This window comes from Microcaecilia unicolor, chromosome 11 (genome assembly GCF_901765095.1).
Source record: "Microcaecilia unicolor chromosome 11, aMicUni1.1, whole genome shotgun sequence".
Lineage (NCBI taxonomy): Eukaryota > Metazoa > Chordata > Amphibia > Gymnophiona > Siphonopidae > Microcaecilia > Microcaecilia unicolor.
Genome location: NC_044041.1, coordinates 67,302,424 through 67,328,250, shown reverse-complemented (window position 1 = coordinate 67,328,250; position 25,827 = coordinate 67,302,424). Strand labels below are relative to the sequence as shown.

General features: G+C 43.5%; 2 protein-coding genes across 3 annotated transcripts in view; one reads left to right on the top strand and one right to left on the bottom strand.

The window, feature by feature from the left end:
* The window catches only part of THOP1 (thimet oligopeptidase 1), a 73,632-nt gene extending 65,246 nt beyond the window's left edge, over positions 1-8,386 (bottom strand). The window contains exon 1 of the mRNA XM_030219202.1: positions 8,310-8,386. Coding sequence (XP_030075062.1) covers positions 8,310-8,373 — 64 coding nt within the window. The 5' untranslated portion in view covers positions 8,374-8,386. The remainder of the gene's footprint in view (positions 1-8,309) is intronic.
* Positions 8,387-19,452: 11,066 nt separating this feature from the next.
* The window catches only part of SGTA (small glutamine rich tetratricopeptide repeat containing alpha), a 52,972-nt gene continuing 46,597 nt past the window's right edge, over positions 19,453-25,827 (top strand). For both annotated transcript variants that reach the window (XM_030219140.1, XM_030219139.1), the window contains exons 1-2: positions 19,453-19,559; positions 24,514-24,660. In XM_030219140.1, coding sequence (XP_030075000.1) covers positions 24,564-24,660 — 97 coding nt within the window. In that variant the 5' untranslated portion in view covers positions 19,453-19,559; positions 24,514-24,563. The remainder of the gene's footprint in view (positions 19,560-24,513; positions 24,661-25,827) is intronic.

Sequence of the window (25,827 nt, the reverse complement as noted above, 5' to 3'; positions counted from 1 at the left end):
GTTCACTTTGCATTTAATGTTTGACGTTTGTTAGCTTTCACTTAACAACATTTAAGGTGCTTGGTTTTATTCTTACTTTTTTGATAAGTTCTATTTAATTTTAGCATCTTTAGCCAAACATATAACTTATAAGAACATCAAGATCAAAAAAACAACACATGGTACATTTTCATGTTTTCACTCTCCCCCCCCCCCCCCCCCCAATAAGAAATACAAACAACAGTCTAGATCGCCCATGTTGCTTATTCACAGCAGATCACAGTGGGAGTTGCATCATGCCACCAGCAATTAAAATACATTTTCTGGCCAAGAAGGCTTTATGTAGAAGCAGGTTAGGCTCCGAGCAGAGGCCCGAAGAAACAAAATTCGAAAACAATTGAATATCCACCCAAAGGGGTAGCCTTCTGACCAGGATCATGGCAAAATAATTCAGCACCCACACCAAAATTATGTAATCACCTTGTTTAAAACATGTGCACCAACATGGCTGGTACCACTCGACAACACGGGCACTCAACCATACCTGCCATCCGAGCCAAGTATGCCCAATGAGGACAGATATACAGGTGAAACAAAAACTTGTACTGTTGTTCCTGAAAAGAGGCTGAGCGCGAGAGGCGCTTCCAGTGTTTCATTAGCATCTGGAGGCCATCCCCAGTAAAACACTCATCTCACAATTCCCGATTCCAAACACCAGCCAAAGCTTCATAGTCCCAGACAACTGTCAGACTACGCGGGCTAATCTGGTAGAAGGACAGGCCTGCCTTGGTTGTTTGGGACAGGAGCAATGTTTCTGTAAGCTTGTCCCCAGCATCCTCATTAAGGAGTAGAGGAATCCAAGGTACCAACATAATGTTGCACTTGCCAATAGGCCAATCAGTAGCTCGCAGAACCCCTCCTCCTGTAGCAGAGCAAAGGATTTCAGGATCCCATCCTCGGTAATAAGATCACAGACATAAGCCAATCCATTCTGGGACTAAAGCTTTAAACAAAGCTTTGCTGTATCAGGGTCCAAATCTCGATTTCCCCACAAAGGTAGTAACCTAGTATACCTGAATGTAACACACCTTTAGCTACTACTGAAAAAGGTATGAGAAAAATCCAAAATGCAGTAGAAGTCAGGGGGAGCTGCAACTGCTTACAAAGCCAGTGCCATTCCCAACGCATAGTTTTCAGAATATGATGTGCAGCAGCCGATATAATTCGCGTGAGATGTTTTGTATAAAGATAGTATAGCAAATGGGTGAATGCTATCAATTGTTGTTCCAAAGTCGTAGCAGTAAAAAAAAGGCAGTGCCTTTAATCCAGTCCACAAGGTGTCTCACAGTACAGGCCACATTATAATGTCTTAGATCAGGTAATGTCAGGCCTCCCCAACCAAAAGGCAATCACAGCTGTCGCAAAGATTATCTGGCCTTTTTGTAATTCCACAAAAACTAGTTTAAAGATTTTTGGAAAAAAGCTACATCATGGTTAGTAAGGTATATTGAATAAGCTATATGCCCAGTAAGAGACAATGGTAAAGAGGCCCACAAAGCAAAAACACCAAGCGACTTTTTCAGGAGAACTGTATAATTTTCCCTATAGGCATCAGTCACTCTACTGGTAAATCGCCAAATACTTCAACTAATGGTGCACCTTTTGCAAAGGAAAATCATCCCGCCAGTCCGGATATTGGTACCCCAGTATGGCCACGGACTCAGACCATGGGAGTGCATCAAGTGCAAAAGTCGAGTTAAGAACTGGCAGGGTTGAGTAAGGAGACAAAATATCAGCAGCGAAAGTCATACATTTCACAACCACCCCTCAATATTGAGACCACCCACCTCTGCATCTGCCCTCAGTGTCACCAAAAGAGACTCCAGTGCGAGAACGAATGAACAATGGTAACAGGGGACACCCCTACCTGGTGCCCCATGCCAAAGTGAAATATCCATAGAGCCCATCAATGTCAACAGAGGGGAGGAATATAACATTTTTATCATATCCAGAAAGGGACCCCCCCCCCCCCCCCCCCCCACCAAACCATACTTATCCAAAAAGGAAAACAGATAGCCCCAATGCACACAGTCAAATACCTTCTGGGCATCTAATCTTAATACCAAAGCCAGAATTTTCCCAACAGAACAAAAACCCAAGGCAGCCATGACCCTGTGGGCATTCCACACAGCCCGTCGAGACTTTTTAATAAGTCATGTAACTTGGATCGCTTCTCAGCCCATTTCTAATTACACATTTTTGTACAGATTACTTTCACTTTGCAGGACACAGTCTAATTGATTAGCTTGCACGGGCGATGTTTTTCCACGAAGTCAGTTTTTTTCTTTTTTTTACCATTCTAATGGACAATTGTTCAATGTTTATTTTTTCTTTTCATTTGTCATAACAGTGTTTAAGGCCAGCTAAGTTATTTATTTTTTATTTATTTATTAAATTTCAAATTTTTACAAATGAATATCAATTTGTAAGGTAATACAGAGAAACAGTTATAAGGCAATTACAAAATAAAAGATATATATATCTAATCGTAATATTCTAACTCTCCCTTTAGTAATATGCCTCGACCAGCACATTAGTTTATCATCTTACCCACAGCAATTTTATCTTTGTTTTGTAGATCTCAGTTGTTGAGGGATCCATCCTGATGGTTAAGAAATGGTAATATTCTTCATTTAAAATTTTCATTATTCACTGGATCACTCGCTGGATTTGGGCACCATTTACTCTTCACCTTTATTGATTTTTATCCAATTATTTATGAATGATTATGAGCACTCTAATCTCAACTGTCGATGTAATTCATGGTTTGAGACATCAACTATTTATATTTAGCTATGGATTCTACTATTTCATGTCACTTTTCATGGTTTTACATATTAACATTGTATTAATATTTCTGCATGTAATTGGCATCTGGTGTTCTCTAATTCACATTTGTCAGTTATTGTATAATTTCATATTTAAATCATTTTACTGAACATGCTCCAAACCATATGCAGCAACCAATAAAGTCTAGAACCAGAGAGCATATTCACTTTTTGTTTTTACAATAGACTCTTCCCATCCCACCATCCTCCTCCCCCGGGGACAGGCCAACCTAATAAATCTGCCCTATCACTTCAAGGGTGGGGCCAGAGAAGCGGCTTAACAGTTCTGGATCCTGCTGCGGGCAATCAGCATTAAAGTGGAACAAAAGGGTTCCCATGTAACCTGAAATTGATGGCCTTCTGGAAAGATCAAATAGTGCCTCTCCATCGACAGGGCAATCATCGCTGCACGCCAGTGTTGCACTGTGGGTACCTCCCTTGCAAGCCAATCATGGAAAATGACTTTTAGAATCATCAAAACTCTCCACAGATCAAAGCAAGATGCACCCCGGTGCCAAGGAATAAACCTGGACCGCAAGCCAAAGCACAGGTCTGATGTCACTTAACTATATGCTTCAAAAGGCATATAGTTAAGTGGACATATAGAGGACAGGACCTGATCCCAGAAGTTCTGAATCTGTGGGCAGGTCCATAACATGTGCACTAGGGAGGCCTCTGCATGTCCATATCCAAGACGAGAAGCATTCACACAAATTTTCATGTGGGGAATAATAGTCTCATGTTGACTTTATAGCAAAGCTCCCAATATGGTACATGAGCGGTTAAGGAGCAGAGGCCCTTGATTCCAGCAAACAAACTACCCTCAAGACACTGCCATGCCTAAAGCTGCAGACCATGCTTTCTCCAGCTTTACAAAGTTTGGGGGTGCTGCATGATCCTTGAGATGGCGGTGATGAGAAGTCAATGGAACCTTCCACTGCAATTCTAACTTCAGCTCCATGTCCACAGTCATCCAGTGCAGTAACATAGGAGCCCTTTTACTAAAGGGTTGGTGTGTGGCAACATGTTTGCCGTGTGCCAATCTAGAACTACAGCCGGGCTACCGCAGGAACCCTGTGGTAGTTTCAGCCCCCAGTGCTCCATTTCCGGTGCTACAAAAATATTTTCAATTCTGTAGTGCTGATGCTTAGCGCGGGAGCCCTTACTGCCACAATGGATGGCGGTAAGTGCTCTCCCGAGAAATGGCTGTACAACAAGTGGTAAAAATAAATGTCCTTTTACCCACTGTGGTAAAAGGGGGTCTCAGTGTGCACCAAAAACATTCTACCGCAGTTTAGTAAAATGCTGAAGTTGTAAGTAGGAAAACATCGCTTTGTGAGACAAATTAAATTCAGTTCACAAGGCTTCAAAGGTCTTAATGAACCCACCATCCTGCAGTAGTTGATACAGATAGGGTATGCCCTTGTACAACTGGCAAAGAATTCTGAGTCCGTTCCATAAGGAAATTCCTTGTTATGATGAATGGGGAGCAGTGGAGTAATGGAGGGGGTCGATCCTGGGGAACCAATACAGCTATCGCCACATGGCTCATAATTATTTTTTTTTTTTTGTTACATTTGTACCCCGAGCTTTCCCCACTCATGGCTGGCTCAATGCGGTCAGAAGTGAACATAATTCCTTGGAACAAAAGGCAGTGCCCATGGGCTAGCATGAAGGTAGTAACCAAAAAAGTATCTTGTCCAACAGGTCCAATTCTAGGGTGGTACAAGTAAAATAGTCTTCTCTCCTGAACCAATCATTGAGATGTAAGGTATTTAAACATCATTTGTTAGCATGAGATATTAAGGCAGCCCAGACACCCCACCCCCCAGGTAGAATTGCAATCCTACAAGGTAATCTTGGCCTTTTTCCTTGCCAAAAATACTGCTTAGATGTGTTGTTCTACAACAAGTGAACTTCAACTTCAAAGGCGGAGATAGGAAATTAGTGCTCCTCCAGCAAGAACAAAAATGGATTTACAGATAAACACTACACACCCAGGAGGGTTAAACTTGAGAATCGAGTGGAACCACTTTTTCTAAAAAGATTCTGCTGTAAGACTTCTTTAAATGTCTGGTTATGACAGGATTTTATTATGAAGGTAGGATTCTTTATTTAGGTTTTCATACTGATTAAATGCTCTGGGACACCTATAGGCTGGCATAAATGGAAGGAGTCTGACGTCATTATAAATAGGGAGCGCCATATTGAAGGCTCAGAACTGAATTAAGAAGAAGAGAGATTGCAGCAAATAAGTGAGGTTATGCTTGAGTTGTACACGGAAAGCGTGAAAGAACAGGGGAAGCTTTGCAATCGGCTACAATATTTGTATTTTTGCTTTAGACAGTTGCGTGACCATGGACACTGAAGAAGGACCCAAAACTCTGGCCACAGTCGGCTGTGGACAGCATCAGACTGTATGACTGCAAAGATAAGTTAAAAAGTTTTAACATTTCACTTGACTCTGATTTAGAGCAATTAAGATTCAGTATTGAACAAATAAATTTGGACACACTGGAGGTTTTATGCCAATGATGCAAGCGAGTACTCCATAAGTGTACGACAGTATAACTGCGAAGTTCGGCGTTACGTCACGACACGCGAGGCTTTTCCTCCAGTTTAAAGATGATAACACGCTGTTGAATATAGAAATGATTCTGATTAGCTTGTATAGTATTCCTTTATTTTGCTCAATTTGAGATTGAGAATAACATCCATTTACTGTCATTCCAATGCTGTGTTCTTAATTAAAATCTCAAAATAGAGCTGTCCTAGATATCCAATAATAAGAAATTCAAATAGCAGTATATGATATCCCAAATTAATCCTGATGTGTGTTTATAATAGGAGGAAAAAAACTCAAATTCAAAGGGAACACTCCGTTGTTAGACAACTAACATAAGGGAGAACCCTTAAATCATCATGGGTAAAAAACCTCCTTTTAACATGGCTACTGCTCAATACTCTTAGAAAATATATATATAACATAGTAACATAGTAGATGACGGCAGAAAAAGACCTGCACGGTCCATCCAGTCTGCCCAACAAGACAAACTCATATGTGTATACCTTACCTTGATTTGTACCTGCCTTATTCAGGGCACAGACCTTACAAGTCTGCCCAGCAGTATTTCCCGCCTCCCAACCACCAGTCCTGCCTCCCATCACTGGCTCTGGCACAGACCGTATAAGTCTGCCCTCCACTATCCTCGCCTCCCAACCACTAACCCCTCTTCCCCCCACCTGCTCCGCCACCCAATTTCGACTAAGCTTCTGAGGATCCATTCCTTCTGCACAGGATTCCTTTATGCATATCCCACGCATGTTTGAATTCTTTTACCGTTTTCATCTCCACCACCTCCCGTGGGAGGGCATTCCAAGCATCCACCACCCTCTCTGTGAAAAAATACTTCCCGACACCTTTCCTGAGTCTGCCCCCCTTCAATCTCATTTCATGTCCTCTCGTTCTACCGCCTTCCCATCTCCGGAAAAGATTTGTTTGCGGATTAATACCTTTCAAATATTTGAACGTCTGTATCATTTCACCCCTGTTCCTCCTTTCCTCCAGGGTATACATGTTCAGGTCAGCAAGTCTCTCTTCATACGTCTTGAAACGCAAATCCCGTACCATTCTTGTAGCTTTTCTTTGCACCACTTCCATTTTTTTAACATCCTTCGCAAGGTACGGCCTCCAAAACTGAACACAATACTCCAGGTGGGGCCTCACCAACGACTTGTACAGGGGCATCAACACTTCCTTTCTTCTGCTGATCACACCTCTCTCTATACAGTCTAGCAACCTTCTCGCTACGGCCACCGCCTTTTACTGTTTCGTCGCCTTCAGATCTTCGGATACTATCACCCCACGATCCCTCTCCCCTTCCGTACCTATCAGACTCTCACCGCCTAACACATACGTCTCTCGTGGGTTTCTACTCCCTAAGTGCATCACTTTGCATTTCTTCGCATTGAATTTTAATTGCCAAACCTTAGACCATTCTTCTAGCTTCCTCAGATCCTTTTTCATGCTTTCCACTCCCTCCCGGGTGTCCACTCTGTTGCAAATCTTAGTATCATTATATATATAATATGAACCGTTTATACTTTTTTTTTTTTTAACAGATAATCATGCACTTATCTTTAACTTTACAGTCCTAAAGCCACTGTCCACGGTGCGCTCAGCACAATCCTCCCGCACTTGTTTGACAGGTCTGTCAAAAGCCCAAACCTGTCAAACACAGGGGCTGGAGGTCCATGGGACCACCAGGCCCCAACTACCCCTGCCCCAAGCAACGGGGGCTGGAGGTCTGGCAGACCTCCGGTCCCACCAACGATCCCCCCACCAGGTGGGTGGGTGACCGACCAACCCCCCCCCCCCCAGCGACAGGGGTTCAGGGAGGACTGGAGATCCGGTGGGTCTCCAGCCCCCCCTAGTCCCCCAGCAAGGGGTCCCTGGTGGTCCAGTCCCCCCTACCTTGTGTGTTGGAGGAGGGAGGGTAGCCTGCCTCCCTCCTCTTCTTGTGAGGCCCAAAATGACGGCGCACAGCCCTGCCCAGTGTATCCTTGGATGCGCTGGGCGGGGTTGCGGCGTCGCAGGAAGAGGAGAGAGGCAGGCTACCCACCCTCCTCCAACACACAAGGTAGGGGGCACTGGACCACCAGGGACCCCTTGCTGGGGGACTATGGGGGGGGCTGGAGACCCACCGGATCTCCAGCCCTCCCTGAACCTGGGGGGGGGGGGACTGGAGGTCCAGTGGACCTCCAGCCCCCTGTCGCTGGCAGGTTTGTTGTTGGGGGGAATGGGGGCCTGACTGCTGGACAGGGCTCACCATTTCTCCCCAATGATCTGCAAACCCTAACGCCAGCTCGGAGCTGGCGTTGGGTTTGCTGCTGCCAGCGACCCAATCTTTGGCGCGCTGGCCGCTGATCATTGGGGATGAATATGTTTAGCTCGAGGGCTCTGCTCAGGGGGCGTTAGCAAATGCTGGCGCTAGCATGGCGCTAACAGCCTCTAGCGCCGGCGTTTGAATCTGATCATCCCCCTGCTAAAGGGCTACCTAACTGCAAAAGGTAAAACACAGATACAGCGGGATCCTCCAGGATTCGATTACAACAAAATCCTGAAGCCCACAGATCTGGCTTTTACACAGTTCCCCTGCCTAACTGCTTTTGATGTCATACAGGTAGTGCGCAGTGGCAGCGAAAACGGACACAAAATACATACTGGAAACATTATGTTTACACTGAGAAACATTACCAGTTTTCTGTAAATAATTTCTTCACACCCTACCTTCATTTTGAGTCATCATATAATTAATGGGCCCCATTGGCACAGAACCAACAGAATGATGAGGTAAATACAGACACCTCAGTAAAAGGAAAGCCGAACGTTAGAGACAGAATGTACGTGAACATCCGACACCGAGGTAACAGTTCTACTACCTGTAAGCACCAAGGCAACGCTCCCCACTCCTTGTTCCTTACCACTTGTCCCGGCGTGTGCCATGCTTCTTTCAGCTCCTCTTTAAACCCTATTTCTGAAATTGTGGGAGGATCCAAGGAGGAGCTTTAGGATATGACCGCTTTGCGTCAGAGTATCGCCTAGTTGCGTCTGCGCACGCATATAGTCTAGGACTCGGACTATCTGTGAGGAGGAGCTGACCGACATAACCCATCTATCTTGCGCATGCGCAGAAAGAGCTTCTCCGTGTGTGTATACAGACAATCCAACAAGGAGGTTTAATAAACAGAGTGGAAGTGAGACTATCTAGTCCACTGTTAGGACTATCTAAGTTTCCCCTTCCCAGCGTAGCCGTCTCCCCATTCACTCAAAACAAAGCAAGCAAACCTATGAGCTGCTGCACCCACATTGTCGGGTTTTTAATTGTTGAGCCATCTGTAACAAGTCTAAAGCTGTTATCAATTGGATAGGCAGTGCCTTAAAAGGTGGATGTCAACAGTTTTTGTTTTGTTTTACTTATTGGGCAGGTTTTTAATTTATTTTAAAGCTTCCTATATGTAGATATAAATATCATGAAATAATTGATTATCACTAAAACAGCTTAAACATATCATAGCTGCTAGAAACAGCAATTTTAACTTTAGTTTGTGCTCATTTTTGTACACTAGGAGTGGAGGAGTGGCCTAGTGGTTAGGGTGGTGGACTTTGGTCCTGAGGAACTGAGTTTGGTTCCCAGCACTGCACAGGCAGCTCCTTGTGACTCTGGGCAAGTCACTTAACCCTCCATTGCCCACTGCATAGAGCCTGCCATGAGTGGGAAATCACAGCGTACAAATGTAAAAAAATAAATACACTGTATACAACACAGATGGCCACATTTCAGTGAGGATATCCTGTTTCCTGATGGGTTCATCTTAAATGTTGGTGTAATCTGCCTTGGGAAGCCTGGTGTTATAAATATGATGGGATATATTGAAATTAAATTAAACTCTTCTTTCACTGGGGCACATATAATCACATCTTCATCTGTTTTGTATATCTTTACCTTTTAGATACACAAATGGACTAACCTTTTCCGGAGATGGGAAGGCGGTAGAACTAGAGGGCATGATATGAGATTGAAGGGGGGCAGACTCAAGAAAAATGTCAGGAAGTATTTTTTCAGAGAGAGAGTGGTGGATGCTTGGAATGCTCTCCCATGGGAGGTGGTGGAGAGGAATTCAAACATGCATGGGATAAACATAAAGGAATCCTGTTCCAAGGGAATGGATCCTCAGAAGCTTAGCCGAGATTGGGTGGCAGAGCCGGTGGTGGGAGACGGGGCTGGTGGTTGGGAGGCGGGGATAGTGCTGGGCAGACTTATATGGTCTGTGCCAGAGCCGGTGGTTGGGAGGCAGGGATAGTGCTGGGCAGACTTATACGGTCTGTACCCTGAAAATGACAGATACAAATCAAGGTAAGGTATACACAAAAAGTAGCACATATGAGTTTATCTTGTTGGGCAGACTGGATGGACCGTGCAGGTCGTTTTCTGCCGTCATCTACTATGTTACTATGGATTATTCTGTTGTTTGAGCATGTTTCATGGACAAGTGGTTTATAAGTCAAAATAATAACAATATTTTCTGTCAAACAGATCTCTTATTTGTGGAAACATAACTAAATGGGCTATAAGCCCCTAATGCAGACCATTGGTTTTCTTATATGTTGTTCTTGTGATGACTTATGCTGTGCCACACCTGGAAATACAGTGAGACAGAATATTAGAATTCATTAGCATCCAAAACTTATTTTTGATGTTTTAATCATCTTTATTAAAAGCAAAATATGTTGGTTGATAAGCTTGATACAGATAAAAATAAAAAAAAAACAGTAAACCATCCAACATGGCACAATAACAACTTTTACTTTTAACCCAAGAACCCTTCCCCTCCTCCCTCCCTATAAGCCCACCTGACTGTTTCCACTCGCCAAAATAACACAACAGGTGTACCAATCAGTAGGACTCAAAGCATTTCATAACAAGCACCGCCTCCACTGTATGCAAATCTCTCTCATGAATATTAATTGTCAATATCCTGACAAACCTGACTGCCTTGGGTAACTCCAGGACCAGGTTATCCTAACTACCATAAGAGGCAGACACTGTCGTATAATTAACATTATAATTTCATTTGTATTTGGGTAATAACTGAGAAAATGCTGTTAACAATTATATTACAACGCGTGAAGTTTACTTGGTTAACTTCTACTGTATATCAATCAGTAGTAAATAATAGTAATAATATTAAGTGCATTTTTTATAATATATCACTGCATTCTTCAAAACAGAAGGAGCAAGTTCCCATGAACCAGCTTTCAAATGCTCCCTGGTTTCAACCTAATACATGTTAAATGTGGGATATGAATGTCATAAATACAAAAATAGATAGAAACTTGGATATTTGAGCACCTGATTCTCATAAAATTATGTCTGTTTTAGTGGCCTATTACCAGGAGGAAAAAAATCTCTGCACAAATATAACATGTGCTAGGGTGTTGTCACAAGGCTGAAGCCGGTCTCCACCCAAGGAGGTTTTAAGTAAGTCAAGGAGGTTAGATGCACAGGAGACGAAGTGAACCTATCTAGTCCATTATATGAGCTGAAGCCAGTAGGCAGAGCTTCCAAGCAGTAGGCGGAGCTTGACGCCGTTTTAGTTTACCCAAAACAATAGCCAAAGATTATTAGAAATAAGGCACTGCCTATATGTGGTCCATCTGTACAAAGTCAAAAGCTGTTCGTTGGATAGGCAGTGCCTTAAAAGGAGGACAAAAGTTGTTTTTGGCTTTTATTTTTTACTTATTTGACAGCTTTTTAATTTTATTTTAAAGCGTCCCATATGTAGATATAAATATCATTAAATCAAAACTGAATATCACTAAAACAGATTAAAAATAATTATAGCTGATGGAAATAGCACTGATAAGGGTGTATTTAGTACTAATTTTGTGTACACTGTTCTATACAATACAGCAATACATGGCCAAATTTCAGTGAGGATATCCTGTTTACTGATGGGTTCATCCCAATTGTTGTTGTAATCTGCCTTGGGAAGTCTGGTGTTATAAAGACTGGAAGTAAAATTAAACTCTCCTTTCATTGAGACACAAAGAATCACATCTTCATTTCATCTCTTTTGTAAAACTTGATTATTCTGTTTTGAGCATCTTTAATGGACAAGTGGTTATCATAAGTCAAAACAAAAATAAATATTTTATTTCATGCAGATCTCTCATTTGTTTAAACCAGTGGCGTAGCCACAGGTGGGCTTGGGTGGGCCAGGGCCCACCCATTTATGGCTCAGGCCCACCCAACAGTAGCACATGTTTAGTGGTAACTGGTGGGAATCCCAAACTCCGCCAGCTGAAGATTTTCCCCTGATGGTAACGAAAACGCTACTCTCCATGACACCAGCACCTGCACATGCTCAGTTTTCAATGCATGCCTGCTGCTAAGGTAGAAAGAAGCGTTTTCCCACCAGCTGAGGTATATTTTTTTTATGGGGGGGGGGGCAGAACACTTGGTGCCCACCCAATTCTTCCCTAGGCCCACCCAAAATCTGTTGTCTGGCTACGCCCCTGGTTTAAACATAACCAAATGGGCTATATGTCCCTAATGCAGTCTATTGGTGTCCTGTTTCTAGTGGTGAGCCCTTAGCCCTTAGGACAGCCGAGCACCCCGAATCTTCACCCGCGGCGGCCGCCGTTCACCAAGGGTTGAGCCCTCAGCTGCAGGCGGCCAGCAGGACTGCTGGAACCGCGGGGTGACGGCTGACCTGGCTGGTAGTCAGTAACGCAGTCTTTAAGGGACGGCTAGCAAGGGCGGCTAGCACTCCGAGAGGGAAAAAGCACTGTCTCAGAATGAAGGCTAGCAGGACGGCTAGCCAAAGGCACAGTCTCTGAAGGATAGCTGGCAAGGGCAGCCAGCCAGTAGCACAGTCTCAGAAGGAGGGCTAGCAGGATGGCTAGCCAAAGGCACAGTCTCTGGAGGATAGCTGGCAAGGGCGGCCAGCAAGTAGCACAGTCTCAGAAGGAGGGCTAGCAGGACGGCTAGCCAAAGGCACAGTCTCTGGAGGATAGCTGGCAAGGGCGGCCAGCAAGAAGCACAGTCTCAGAAGGAGGGCTAGCAGGACGGCTAGCCAAAGGCACAGTCTCTGGAGGATAGCTGGCAAGGGCGGCCAGCAAGTAGCACAGTCTCAGAAGGAGGGCTAGCAGGACGGCTAGCCAAAGGCACAGTCTCTGGAGGATAGCTGGCAAGGGCGGCCAGCAAGTAGCACAGTCTCAGAAGGAGGGCTAGCAGGATGGCTAGCCAAAGGCACAGTCTTTGGAGGATAGCTGGCAAGGGCGGCCAGCAAGTCGCACAGTCTCAGAAGGAGGGCTAGCAGGACGGCTAGCCAAAGGCACAGTCTCTGGAGGATAGCTGGCAAGGGCGGCCAGCAAGTAGCACAGTCTCTGGAGGATAGCTGGCAAGGGCGGCCAGCGAGTAGCACAGTCTCAGAAGGAGGGCTAGCAGGACGGCTAGCCAAATGCACAGTCTCTGGAGGATAGCTGGCAAGGGCGGCCAGCAAGTAGCACAGTCTCAGAAGGAGGGCTAGCAGGACGGCTAGCCAAAGGCACAGTCTCTGGAGGATAGCTGGCAAGGGCGGCCAGCAAGTAGCACAGTCTCAGAAGGAGGGCTAGCAGGACGGCTAGCCAAAGGCACAGTCTCTGGAGGATAGCTGGCAAGGGCGGCCAGCAAGTAGCACAGTCTCAGAAGGAGGGCTAGCAGGACGGCTAGCCAAAGGCACAGTCTCTGGAGGATAGCTGGCAAGGGCGGCCAGCAAGTAGCACAGTCTCAGAAGGAGGGCTAGCAGGACGGCTAGCCAAAGGCACAGTCTCTGGAGGATAGCTGGCAAGGGCGGCCAGCAAGTAGCACAGTCTCAGAAGGAGGGCTAGCAGGATGGCTAGCCAAAGGCACAGTCTTTGGAGGATAGCTGGCAAGGGCGGCCAGCAAGTCGCACAGTCTCAGAAGGAGGGCTAGCAGGACGGCTAGCCAAAGGCACAGTCTCTGGAGGATAGCTGGCAAGGGCGGCCAGCAAGTAGCACAGTCTCTGGAGGATAGCTGGCAAGGGCGGCCAGCGAGTAGCACAGTCTCAGAAGGAGGGCTAGCAGGACGGCTAGCCAAATGCACAGTCTCTGGAGGATAGCTGGCAAGGGCGGCCAGCAAGTAGCACAGTCTCAGAAGGAGGGCTAGCAGGACGGCTAGCCAAAGGCACAGTCTCTGGAGGATAGCTGGCAAGGGCGGCCAGCAAGTAGCACAGTCTCAGAAGGAGGGCTAGCAGGACGGCTAGCCAAAGGCACAGTCTCTGGAGGATAGCTGGCAAGGGCGGCCAGCAAGTAGCACAGTCTCAGAAGGAGGGCTAGCAGGACGGCTAGCCAAAGGCACAGTCTCTGGAGGATAGCTGGCAAGGGCGGCCAGCAAGTAGCACAGGGAGAACCACTGTGACGGCTTCAGCAAACATCGAAACGGAAACAGTGAGTTCCCCTGTCTTCAGGTTTAAATATCGCGCCGTCCTGCCCCCTCCCCGGGAGAGGAACCAACCAACCTGACCCCAGGAGGCAATGGGGCCTCGGGATTGGTCGGCCCGCTCTCCAGGCGGGGTTTCAGGACCGGCGCGCCAATCCGGCGTGAGGTGGGCGGAGCCTCCGCGCTGGTCCGCCCTTGGAGGCGTCGATGCTGGCGCCGCCATCTTAGTTGGCGCAACGCCCCGCTCTCCGAGGCCGGCACTCGCTCCAGCGGGTCGCCGGTCCCCGCGACAGCGTCGGTCTCTCCGGAGGTCCCCCCTCGCTGCCCCGGGCGTCGCGAGGGCCGCCGATCATCGCCCCCTACACCCGGAGCGCAGGTAGGACCGGGGAACGAGACAATTGGTTTTCTTATATTTTGTCCTTGTGATGACTTCTACTGTGCCAAAACTGGAAATACAGTGAAATAACAGAATTCAGTAACATCCAAAGCTTATTAATTAACATTATAATTGTGTTCACATTTGGGTAATAACTGAGAAAATGCTGTTAAAAACTGACTTGAAGAAGAAATAAATATATATACATAACTGAAAAATGTTGTCACATTTAAACTGACTCTGGACTTCTCCATGAATGTAGTTCTGCCCTCAATATTTAATATATTTTTTTTAAATAGTAGTAATAAACAATATTAAGTGCATTTTTTTATAATATACCACTGCATTCTTCAAAACAAAAGGAGCAAGTTGCCACACAAACCATCTTTCTCTTTTGATCTAGACACAGTAAAACAATATTTTAAATGCTTGCAGGTTTCAACCTTATTTATGTGTAATGTGGAATATAGTTTTCATAAATAAGTAAACAAATAAATAAATAAATAAATAGATAGAAACTCTGACAGCAATAAAGAACAACAACATGGATGCAGTAGATCATATGTTTATTTGCTTTGTTATGAGTGTACTTGAATGACAGCTGTGTGTGGGAGAGGAATCAGAGATTAACCAAAGTGGCTTAAACGTTTTGATGTCATCCCGTTCCCAATGCAACCTCCGCTATCTTGGTACACCCGAAACAATTAAATTGATAGGGTGACAAGCTCCGCCTACTGGCTTCAGCCCATATAATGGGCCAGACTGGCTTATGCTGTCTCTTGTTATCTAACCTCAAGGAGGTTTAATAGACAGGAGATGAAGTGACGTCAAAACGCTGAAACCAATTAGGTTAGTCTGAGTTTTCCCTTACCCGCGGTGCTGTCAGGGCCGGTCTTAGCAAGTGCGGGGCCCTATGCAGACCAATTTGGTGGGGCCCCATCCTAGCCACACCCCCACCCTAGCTCCACCCCATTGATAAGATTATTCCATATTTAGAACATTTTTTTATTTATGAAATTTCAAATAAAGACAAATGAAGCTAAAGTTGTACAAAAAAACTAATTGAAATAATAAGCACAATGCTATCATGAAACCTCCCCTCCCCAGAAATTATTCAGTTCAAGTCCACTACAATTAGTAGTTCCAATTCTCATAACAAAGGAGAATAAAGCAAAAATATTAAGAAAAGATTCAGTACTTTCAGATTCCCCTATTACTCTGTAACCCATCAAACCTGAGAGGCAAGTAGCCACATCAGTTACTAAATAGTTTGAACTGATTGTACCTACTTTATATCAGATTTTGCTACATGATTTCCATTCTCAGATTTTAGCGTAGTAATCTTTTCTTCCTGTGATTGCAGTCTAGCTTCCAAATGATTAATTTGAGGTGTCATATCATTAATTACTGGAAGCAGTGTTTTATCTAAATCTGCTATTGCCATCCAAATTTTTATCAGGAGAAATATCTGCAGATCTATGTGAAAATAACCCAGATATGTTAGAAACAGCCTCTTCCAAGCTAGAAGATCTTACTTACTCAGCTTCTCCAGCAACTAATGTTGTTGGGCCAAATTCCTCTCAGGGAGGCAGACATTTCCAACCCTTGCATCGTCCGTAAGCGTCGTTAGATGAGAGAGACACTTCTCCTGATCTCCTGCCTGCATGGAATCCGATTTCGATTTGGCATAAGTGCATAACTGTTGGCGTCAGCAACGATGGCTCACCTCACGTCCTCACCAACTCCGACCAGGCTCCAGCTTTTCCCGCTCAGTAACTCCCGCCCTCGCGTCCGGAAACAGGAAATACATCAGAAGGCGGGACATTGAGCGGGAAGCTGGAGCCTGGAGGTGAGCCGTCGTGCTGCAACTGTCTGTCATCGCCGTCGGGGCTGTCGCTGCCTGGGCTGGCTCGCTGGCATCGCTCAGTTAGTCGCCAGGGTCCAGGGACTTGGGAGCTGACGGCGGGCTCAGCGGGCCCAAGCCAGGAGTGGGCGCCATGCCGGTGGTGACGGGAGCTGAGTGGCCGAGCCGCGGGAATGGGGATCATCTCAGGCGACTAAGGCGAGCAGCGGCGGAGGTCGGAGCGGAGTTATGAGCGAGGCAGAGTTGAGCGCGGGGCCCCCTTAGGCACGCCGTGCGGGGCCCCCTTAGGCACGGGGCCCTATGCGGTCGCCTTGGTCGCCTCTGCCTAAGACCGGCCCTGGGTGCTGTCATCCCCGTATACTCAAAACAAAGCAAGCAAACCTATGAACTGCTGTATCTACGTTGTTGTTCTTTATTGTTGGCAGCATTTTTATTTAATATCACTTATATTTTCAAACATGCCAGCTTGTGTAGCATACAGATGTACACAGAGGAAGCATAACAACGGGATAACTTTTCATAGGTAGAGTAGTAAGTTGTTATAAATCTTAATCAGTGATCAGTTGGAGGGGCTAGTTACAGGGACACCCTAGAAAGTGTTATGTTTGTGCAGAGATTTTTTTTCTCCTGGTAATGGGCCACTAAAACAGACATCATGTTATGAGAATCAGGTGCTTAACATTCAGAGTTTCTATCTATTTATTTATTGATGGCAGTCATATCCCACATTTAACATGTATTAGGTTGAAATATGGGGTATTTCAAAGTTTTTTTTTACCTGTCCCTAGATGGTTTGTGGGAACTTGCTCCTTCTAGTTTGAAGAATGCGATAGTATATTATAAAAATGCACTTAATATTGTTTATTACTATTATTTACTACTGGTTGATATACCGCAGAAGTTAACCAAGTCAACTTCATGCTTTGTAATATACTTTTTAATAGCATTTTCTCAGTCATTACCCAAATACAAATAAAATTATAATGTTAATTATATGACCGTGTCTGCCTCTTATGGTAGCTGTTGTTAATTAAAGCTGTGTTAGAAAAGTATTTGTAGGTGCGATTTTATTATACAGGCAAACGATACACTTCCAAAATACAAAATAGCAAGCACAAAAAGTATTAGTCGCCAAGTTTATACAAAGTTGATTATTTTCAGTGGAAAATAAATCTGTTGGCTGCCTGCTATGTGAATATTTCATCACTGTTTAATTATTGCTATCAAGTAGTACATATTTAGGCAGAGCCGTAGCGAGGGGAGCTGACACCCGGGGCGGGTCGCCGCTGCGCACCCCCCCCCCCCCCGGGTGCAGCACGGCGCACCCTCCTCCTGCTGGAGCGCACCCCCCCCCCGGAACGCATACCTGCGGCGAGGGACGGGCGGGAGGGCCGATCCACCCCGACTGCACGTTGCTGGGGTGTGTCGGCTCCGCACTGGTTCACTGCTTTCTCTGTCCTGGAACAGGAAGTAACCTGTTACGGGGCAGAGAGGGCAGTGCACCAGCGTGGAGCCGACACCCCCCAGCGGCGTGCACCCGGGGCGGACCGCCCCCGCCCCCCTTCCTACGCCACTGTATTTAGGGCATATGCCTTAAACATAGATTGTTTACATTTGTTTATCTAGATCTTACATGTACATGGTATTGCTTATTAAACCTGAAGGCAAAACCAAAGTGTGGTTAAACAATTTGGTATAAACTGTGTTGTTTATGGCTTTACCTGTTATGAAATGTTCTTAGGCCTACTGACCTGTACATCTGTTGTGTTATTTTGGGCTTATAGGGAGGAAGGAGAGTACAGGAGGGGAAGAGTTCTTGGGGTAAAAGTACAAATTTTTATTGTGCCATGTTGGATGGTTTACTGTTTTGTTTTTCTTGGTCTGTATGAAGCTTATTGTGAGAAATGTGTAAAAATATTGCTTTTTCACTTAATCGCAAAGATAGAATATATGCCCTGGTAGAAAGGAACTCTTTAGAGGTAAGGGTATAACTATATTTGTGTAGGCCCACATGAAGGTTTGAAGATAAGAAAATGTAAACCGTGTAGAAGAACTAACAATGAATAGTGGCTCTATCTATGGAAACGTTTCAGAAGGGACTGACATATGATGACCAGCTCTGATGTAACAGGGGGTAAATGTGATCCATATCCAATGAGAAACTTAGGGGTAGACACCTAATGTAACCAGAGAAAAAGAATATATAAACTGTAAAAATGAAGGAAGGGTGTGCCTGCTTGCTTTCAGAGACACCCATTCTTGCAAGAGTATATTTTTGAAACAATAAATTAATTAAGACTTATTTCACCAATTTGCTTTTATAAGTTATTTTTGTACAGGTTCTCAGGTTATCTGGGAGCTATTTATAACACTTATCAACCAACATGTTTTTCTTTTAATAATGATGATTAAAACATAAAAAATAAGTGTTGGATGTGACTGAATTCTAAAATCTCACTGTATTTCCACTTTTGGCACAGTATGAGCCATCACAATAACAAAATATAAGAAAACCAATGGTCTGCATTAGGGGCTTATAGCCCATTTAGTTATGTTTCCACAAATGAGAGATCTGTTTGACAGAATATATTGTTATTATTTTTACTTATAAACCACTTGTCCCTGAAACATGCTACAACAGAATAATCCATTTGTGTATCTAAAAGGTAAGTTCTACAAAACAGATGAAGATGTGATTATATGTGCCCCAATAAAAGGAGAGTTTAATTTAACTTAAATTTAGTTTAAATATATTCCATCATCTTTATAACAACAGGCTTCCCAAAGCAGATTACACCAACATTTAAGATGAACCCATCAGGAAACAGAATATTCTCACTGAAATGTGGCCATCCGTGTTGTATACAGTGCATTTATGTAGTTGTAGAAAAATGAGCAAAAAATACAGAGTTTAAAATCGATGTTTCTAGTAGCTATAATAATTTTTGAAGCTGTTTTAGTGATATCAAATTGTTAATTAATGATATTTATATCTACATATTGGAAGTTTTCAAATAAATTAAAAAGCTGTCCAATAAGTAAAAAAACAAAAACTGTTGTCCTCCACCTTTTAAGGCACTGCCTATCCGACTGAAACAGCTTTAGACTTGTTACAGGTGGACCAACAATTAAAAAACGACAATGTGGATGCAGCAGCTCATAGGTTTGCTTGCTTTGTTTTGAGTAAAAGGGAATGACGGCTACGCTGGGAAGGGGAAACTTAGATAGTCCTAATTGGCTTTCTTGCTTACAATGGACTAGATAGGCTTTCGTCTACTCCTGTTGATTAAACCTCCTTGTCAAGTATGTAACCAGCTGGCGGCGTAATGGCGTCACTTCCTGCAAATGCATTGACGAATCTTCCTTTATCGATGTTGTTTAGGCATGCGCTTAGAAGCGGTGTGCTTGTGGAAGGTTTATTCTGTGGTTAGTGGGGCTTTTGGGGGGTAAGTAACCTCTGTTTTTTCTAATATTACAAAGTAGAGAGTTCCCATGCTGTTTTTGTGTACTACCCCAGAATGTTCTCTATATTTTATGCTTGCATTACCTGAATCAAGGGAGCTGCTCATCCCTTTTGCTTCCTAGTACCGTATGTTTCTCATTACTCCATGGAGTGAGGGAAATATGATGGAAATATAGGAGTTAAAAAAGGAATGGATAAACACAAGATCCTTAATTCAGCGAAGTAGAGAAGATAACTCTAGGGGGTGCCGTGCGTGGTTGAAAGGGTAAGGAGGAAGATTAGATGCGTCTTAATCTCTTATCATGTTCTGCTTCTTTTCCAGTGTTGGTTGCATTGGATTTTAGGAGTGGTTGCACGTGCCATAAAGTTTAAAGCAACAGAAAAGAATCTAATTCTGGATAGCTGTATTTAATAGTTTAAAATAATTTGATATACTACCCTATTTGTAAAACAATTCAGAGTGGTTTACAACAATAAAATCAAAGTCAGAAAAGAACGCCGATAATAGAAGAAAAGCCATTCACTTCAAGAGCAATCAACCAACCAACCAACACGTAACCTTTGAACATTACTTCCCTGCCAATTGTCTATTTGAGTTTTCCGCCTTGTGTATTTGCTTGTAGTATTTGTTTATAAATCGTTTTGATGCTTTATGAAGGGTAGCATATAAAAAAATATGAAACAAGATGCAGTGTAGTGTAATATTTCTGTGCTTTGGGTGGCTGTAGAGCATGCACATGTATTTATGTTGCTATTCTAAACCACTGGGATTAAACAACAGAAAAACAGAAGACTTTTGTTATCTTACTGACAATTATCCAGGAGTGCCTTGCATAGACTAATCTTTTAATGAAGGGAGCTTGGTTTCAGATGGTTCTGTTATAGCTGAGGGAAACCTTTGCTGGTTAAGTAGTTTAACTGGATATTAAAATGCACAAACTATAAAATGAGCTGCAAAGTCGTTAAATCACGGGAGGATTGTGAAAAATTACAAGAGGACCTTACGAGACTGGGAGACTGGGCGTCTAAATGGCAGATGACATTTAATGTGAGCAAGTGCAAAGTGATGCATGTGGGAAAGAGGAACCCAAATTATAGCTATGTCATGCAAGGTTCCACGTTAGGAGTCACAGACCAAGAAAGTGATATAGGTGTCATCGTTGATGATACATTGAAACCTTCTGCTTAGTGTGCTGCTGCGGCTAAGAAAGCAAATAGAATGTTAGGTATTAGGAAAAGAATGGAAAACAAAAATGAGGACGTTATAATGCCTTTGTTTCAGTCTATGGTGCGACCGCACCTTGAATATTAAATTCTGGTCACCGCATCTCAAAAAAGATATAGTGGAATTAGAAAAGGTACAGAGAAGGGTGACGAAAATAATAAAGGGGATGGGACGACTTCCCTGTGAGGAAAGGCTAAAGCGGGTAGGGCTCTTCAGCATGGAGAAAAGGCGGCTGAGAGGAGATATGATAGAGGTCTATAAAATAATGAGTGGAGTTGAACGGGTAGATGTGAAGCGTCTGTTTACACTTTCCAAAAATACTAGGACTAGGGGTGCATGCGATGAAGCTACAATGTAGTAAATTTAAAATGAATCGGAGAAAATGTTTCTTCACTCAACGTGTAATTAAACTCTGAAATTCGTTGCCAGAGAATATGGTAAAGGCGGTTAGCTTAGCGGAGTTTAAAAAAGGTTTGGACGACTTCCTAAAGAAAAAGTCCATAGACCATTATTAAATGGACTTGGGGAAAATCCACTATTTCTGGGATAAGCAGTATAGAATGTTTTGTACTTTTTTTGGATCTTGCCAAGTATTTGTGACCTGGATTGGCCACTGTTGGAAACAGGATGCTGGGCTTGATGGACCTCTGGTCTTTCCCAGTATGGCAATACTTATGTATTTCTCTCAATAATGTATCCAAGGAACTGAAATATAAATACGGTAGAAGAAAGTTCCAGTCTTAATGGTTAGCTTCTCTACATCTAACGTCAGCCCTTAGCTTTCCTACTTTATTACTCTGTATCTGTCTCTGGTCTCTCTGTAAACTGTTATTCCCCAGTTTCTCATATCTTGGCAACCACATCTGGGTATATCGGCCAGCTAATGCAGTCTACTCCCCCCTCCCCCAGCCATATTATTATAGCAGCAGGCTAAGAAGTTCTCTATGTCTCCATTCAGTCCCTTACTCTTACCTCTGTATCAGTTCTGTCTCCTGTATGGACCGTTTCTGCCCTCTGTTTACCCTGTTCCCCTCTCCCCATTGATCTTGTCTGCTGAGCCATATTGTCGCTCCACCTGCTGTGGAGATACCTTTATCCCCACATTGGTGTGGTGCATTTCCTGTCTTTGTGCTCTTTTAGCTTTATACATCTGTTGGACACACTATATATATTGTCCTCAGTTCCCAGCCTGTGCATGCATGGTCCCATATGACTGAAACATGGAACATCCATACAGCCCAATCATGCTGGATGTAAAAAACAATGATCCTGATATGCACACTCTTAGGATGTCATTAGTACTTATGCTAAGGTTCAGATTTACAGTTTGCATGGCAATCTTTAGCTATAGCCGTGACAGACACATTAGCTAATTTATCAATGAGCATGCATAACTTATATAAAAAAAAAAAGTCTGAATTTGATATTGGCCTAGTAAAGTATGGAGTAGTATCGGAAGATGAGCAATCACACATGCTATGGACCTAAATTTTGAAACAGAAAAATGTCTAAAAAGTGTCATAAAGCACCATTTGGACTAAATTATTCTCAAAACGTCCAAATTGGTATTTTTGAAACCTGTTTTGCAGACATCTATGTATGCAATTTGGCTGTAGTGTATCCAAATCACAAGGGGTCATGGGGTTATTTTGAAGGCGGGATTAAGGTTCACCTAACACTTGGACATTTTACAGCCATAATGGAACAAAAGGAAAATGTCCTGAGCAAAAATCTAAACTGTTTGGTCCACACCTGTTTTTATAATGAATAAGGTACAAAAAAGTGCCCTAAATGACCAGATGACCACTGCAGAGAATTGGGTATGACACCCTCCCAACCCCCCCCAGCCCTAGATCTTATAGCCAGATCTATTAGAGCAGCATGCAGGTGAATGCAGTGCATGACCCCCTCCCAACCCTCCCCAAAATGTGAATAAAAATATTATTTACCAACGTCTGACAGCCTCAGATGTTATAGCCAGGTCTGTGCAGTGCAGTGCATTGTTGAGAAGAGGACTCAGGCCTGTGTCCCACTCTAATGTTACACTTGTGGGGGAAACTGTGAGCCCTCCAAAACTCACCAGAAACCTACTGTAACCCATATAGGTGACCCATTCACCCATAAGGGCTATTATAGTAGTGCTGTACAGTTGGGGGCAGTGGGTTTAGAGGAAGGGCTCAGCAGACAATATAAGAGAGCAACGGTGAGATGTGTACCTGGGAGCATTTATATGAAGTCCACTGCAACTCCCCCTAGGGTGCCCCGTTGCTCTCCTGGCATATCTGAAGGATCGGTCTACTAAAAATGCTGGTCCATTTTTCACTTGTACTTAAAAAAAACAAATGACTTAAAAAGATAACACACACAGTACAAAAGCTCGAAAATGGTAATGTTTCCTATTTGGATTTGGGACGTTTAGCACAAAACGTTCAAAGTCCGACTTAGATGTCATATCGAAAATGTCCCTTCATATCACTTTCTGTAACTTTGTTATAGGAGCATTAAATATGAACCCTACCGTGCCAAGTATAACCTGACAGTATATACAGGTTGTAAGCTATAGAACTGTAGGCTTTCATTGGCTGGGTCTTGGTGTTGGTTAAGTCATATAAAACAATTTATAAAACTCATTTTTGAAAATAAAGCTCTTTCTGACCTTTGAACTCATCTTAGAGACTGGAATAACCCAGCTAGTATTTTCAATTGATGAGAACCATTATAAGCACAGTTTCTAAATGAAAACTGGTATGGTACTTTGTACCCAGGAGCCTGCAAATTCACTGCAGAGTTTCCTTTTGAAAATTCACCAGCCATCCATACAGTAGAGGAGTATTTAAGCTGCAAATAAAATAAGTGAAAAGCAGCTTTGTGAAAAATGAAATCCTCATGTTTGCTTTTGAGTGCACCTCTTTTCCTTGTGCCCCAGAGACCACTGGCAGTTTTGGATGGGGTATTGTCCTTAGGTAAATCCCCATTTTACCCTTGGTATAAATTGCCCCTCAAAGTGCTTGATATCAGATCTTAAAGTTCACATCCTGAGCTGTTTTACAATGACATTGATCAAAGTCTATAAATGGCAGTTGATCATGCCTGCAGGGCAGTGCCAGTTCTTAGCTGTGTATCTTTAATGTCATCCTTCACCTGTTTTTGGAAAAATAAAGGTTTGATGTGCATATGCTGTACTTGTTAACGCTTCCATCTTCCCCTCCACACTCAGATGCTATCAGTAAAAACAATAGGAATGGAAAACGAACAGCATTTACACCCTCAAGTAGGTGCTGTTAAAATTGCCTGAGGTAAACATCCATAGAAGAAGGTGCTCACAAAACTTAGTGCCTATCTTTTTTTTTGTGTAATATACTTGTAGGCATATCTGGGGGTAGGATAGGCGGTTATACATGTGTTTTATAAAATACGTGCAAGAGTGCCGATGCTTGCCAGCACATATAATCAGAGGTTACTTCTGCCTCAGAGTAGGTGCAGCTTTGTGAAGGAGCTCTGTATGGTGCTATTTTATAAAGGCACACAGGCTCATATATTGCTGTTACAAAACAGGCACAGCATATGCACCTGTGTGTCTTTCCTGCCTAGGCACCCTGTTATAAAATTACCTTGAATGTGCTCAAAACCGCCCTGCTGCATGTATGAGTGAGAGTTGGTTTGCTGCAGTCATTAGGTAGGTTAAATTTTGTGCTGCTGTTTTCAAATTCAGCTCTTCGAGTGCCTTGGTGGGTTTGAAGGCCACAGACGTGTGCGGACAGGATGGAGAATAAATATCTGGCATATTCTATCATCCAGTTTTTACACGACCAGCTATGCCATGGTGGTCTGTCCCCTGATGCTCAGGAAAGTTTGGAAGGTAAGTAGCCTTCATAAGTGAAATACAGTCGACCCTCAATTTAACAGACTAATTGGGATAAGGAAGTGTCTGTTAAATTGAAATGTCAGTTTTCTTATTAAAAACCACAAATTTAGGTATGTGTGAGAACATTACATATCATGCATTTAGAAATAAAATTTTTTAATTTATATGTATGTACTGTATAAATCTTTTGGCATTCTTGGCTTCTGAAGTCTGAAATCTTGACTGCAATGTCAACACTGTCGTCATAATGCACTCACAGCTGCCGGCAATGTATCCATTAAATGTTAAATTGAGGGTTGACTGGATCTTACTTTTAAGCTTGTATCTGGCAAATGCTTGTGTTGTGCTCAAATGTGGAAGGGCTTGGAATTTCTGAGCAAGGTGTTTTAGATGTCGTGGGGGTTTTGCATTTACATTATTCTGGAGTTGGATTGGAGACTATTTTTTAATTCTGTTTTAAACCTAATTTATTACTGATTTTAATCCCACATTATGGGCTCCTTTTACAAAGCGGCGCTACCGATTAGCGTGTGTTGAATATAAAGCAGCCCATGGGAATTGAATGGGCTTCTTAGCATTCAGGGAGTTGTTGGTAGTCGGTAGTGCTGCTTTTTGAAAGGAACCCTTTACGTTTTGACAAGGATTAGATTGCAGAGACACAAAAAAAGAGGAGCAAAATTACAAGCTGTAGCCCAATGCAGCAAAAAGCACTGGTGAGCAATTGCTAGTCAGGGAGACAGTGGAAGAATAGAGACTGTTCCAATGAAACCCATGAATAAAGTAGCCAGTCATTTGGATTTCTACAGGTAAAATGAGAATTCTTTAGGATATCAACACTCAGGACTAACAATGTAGTAATTTACTTAGTTCCATGTATACACCATTTCCATATCATCAAGCTGATCAATCCATAGACTGGTGGGTTGTGTCCATCTACCAGCAGGTGGAGATAGAGAGCAAACTTTTGCCTCCCTATATGTGGTCATGTGCTGCCGGAAACTCCTCAGTATGTTCTCTATCTCAGCAGGTGGTGGTCACACACAGCAGCAGCTCTGGCTAGGCCTCCAAGCCTAATCCTTAGGTTTTGTTGAGGCCTGGGGTTGAGGGCTCTTTTGAGCAAGTGCAAACCTGGTGGTGCCAGGTCCCTCCTTTTCTCCCCCC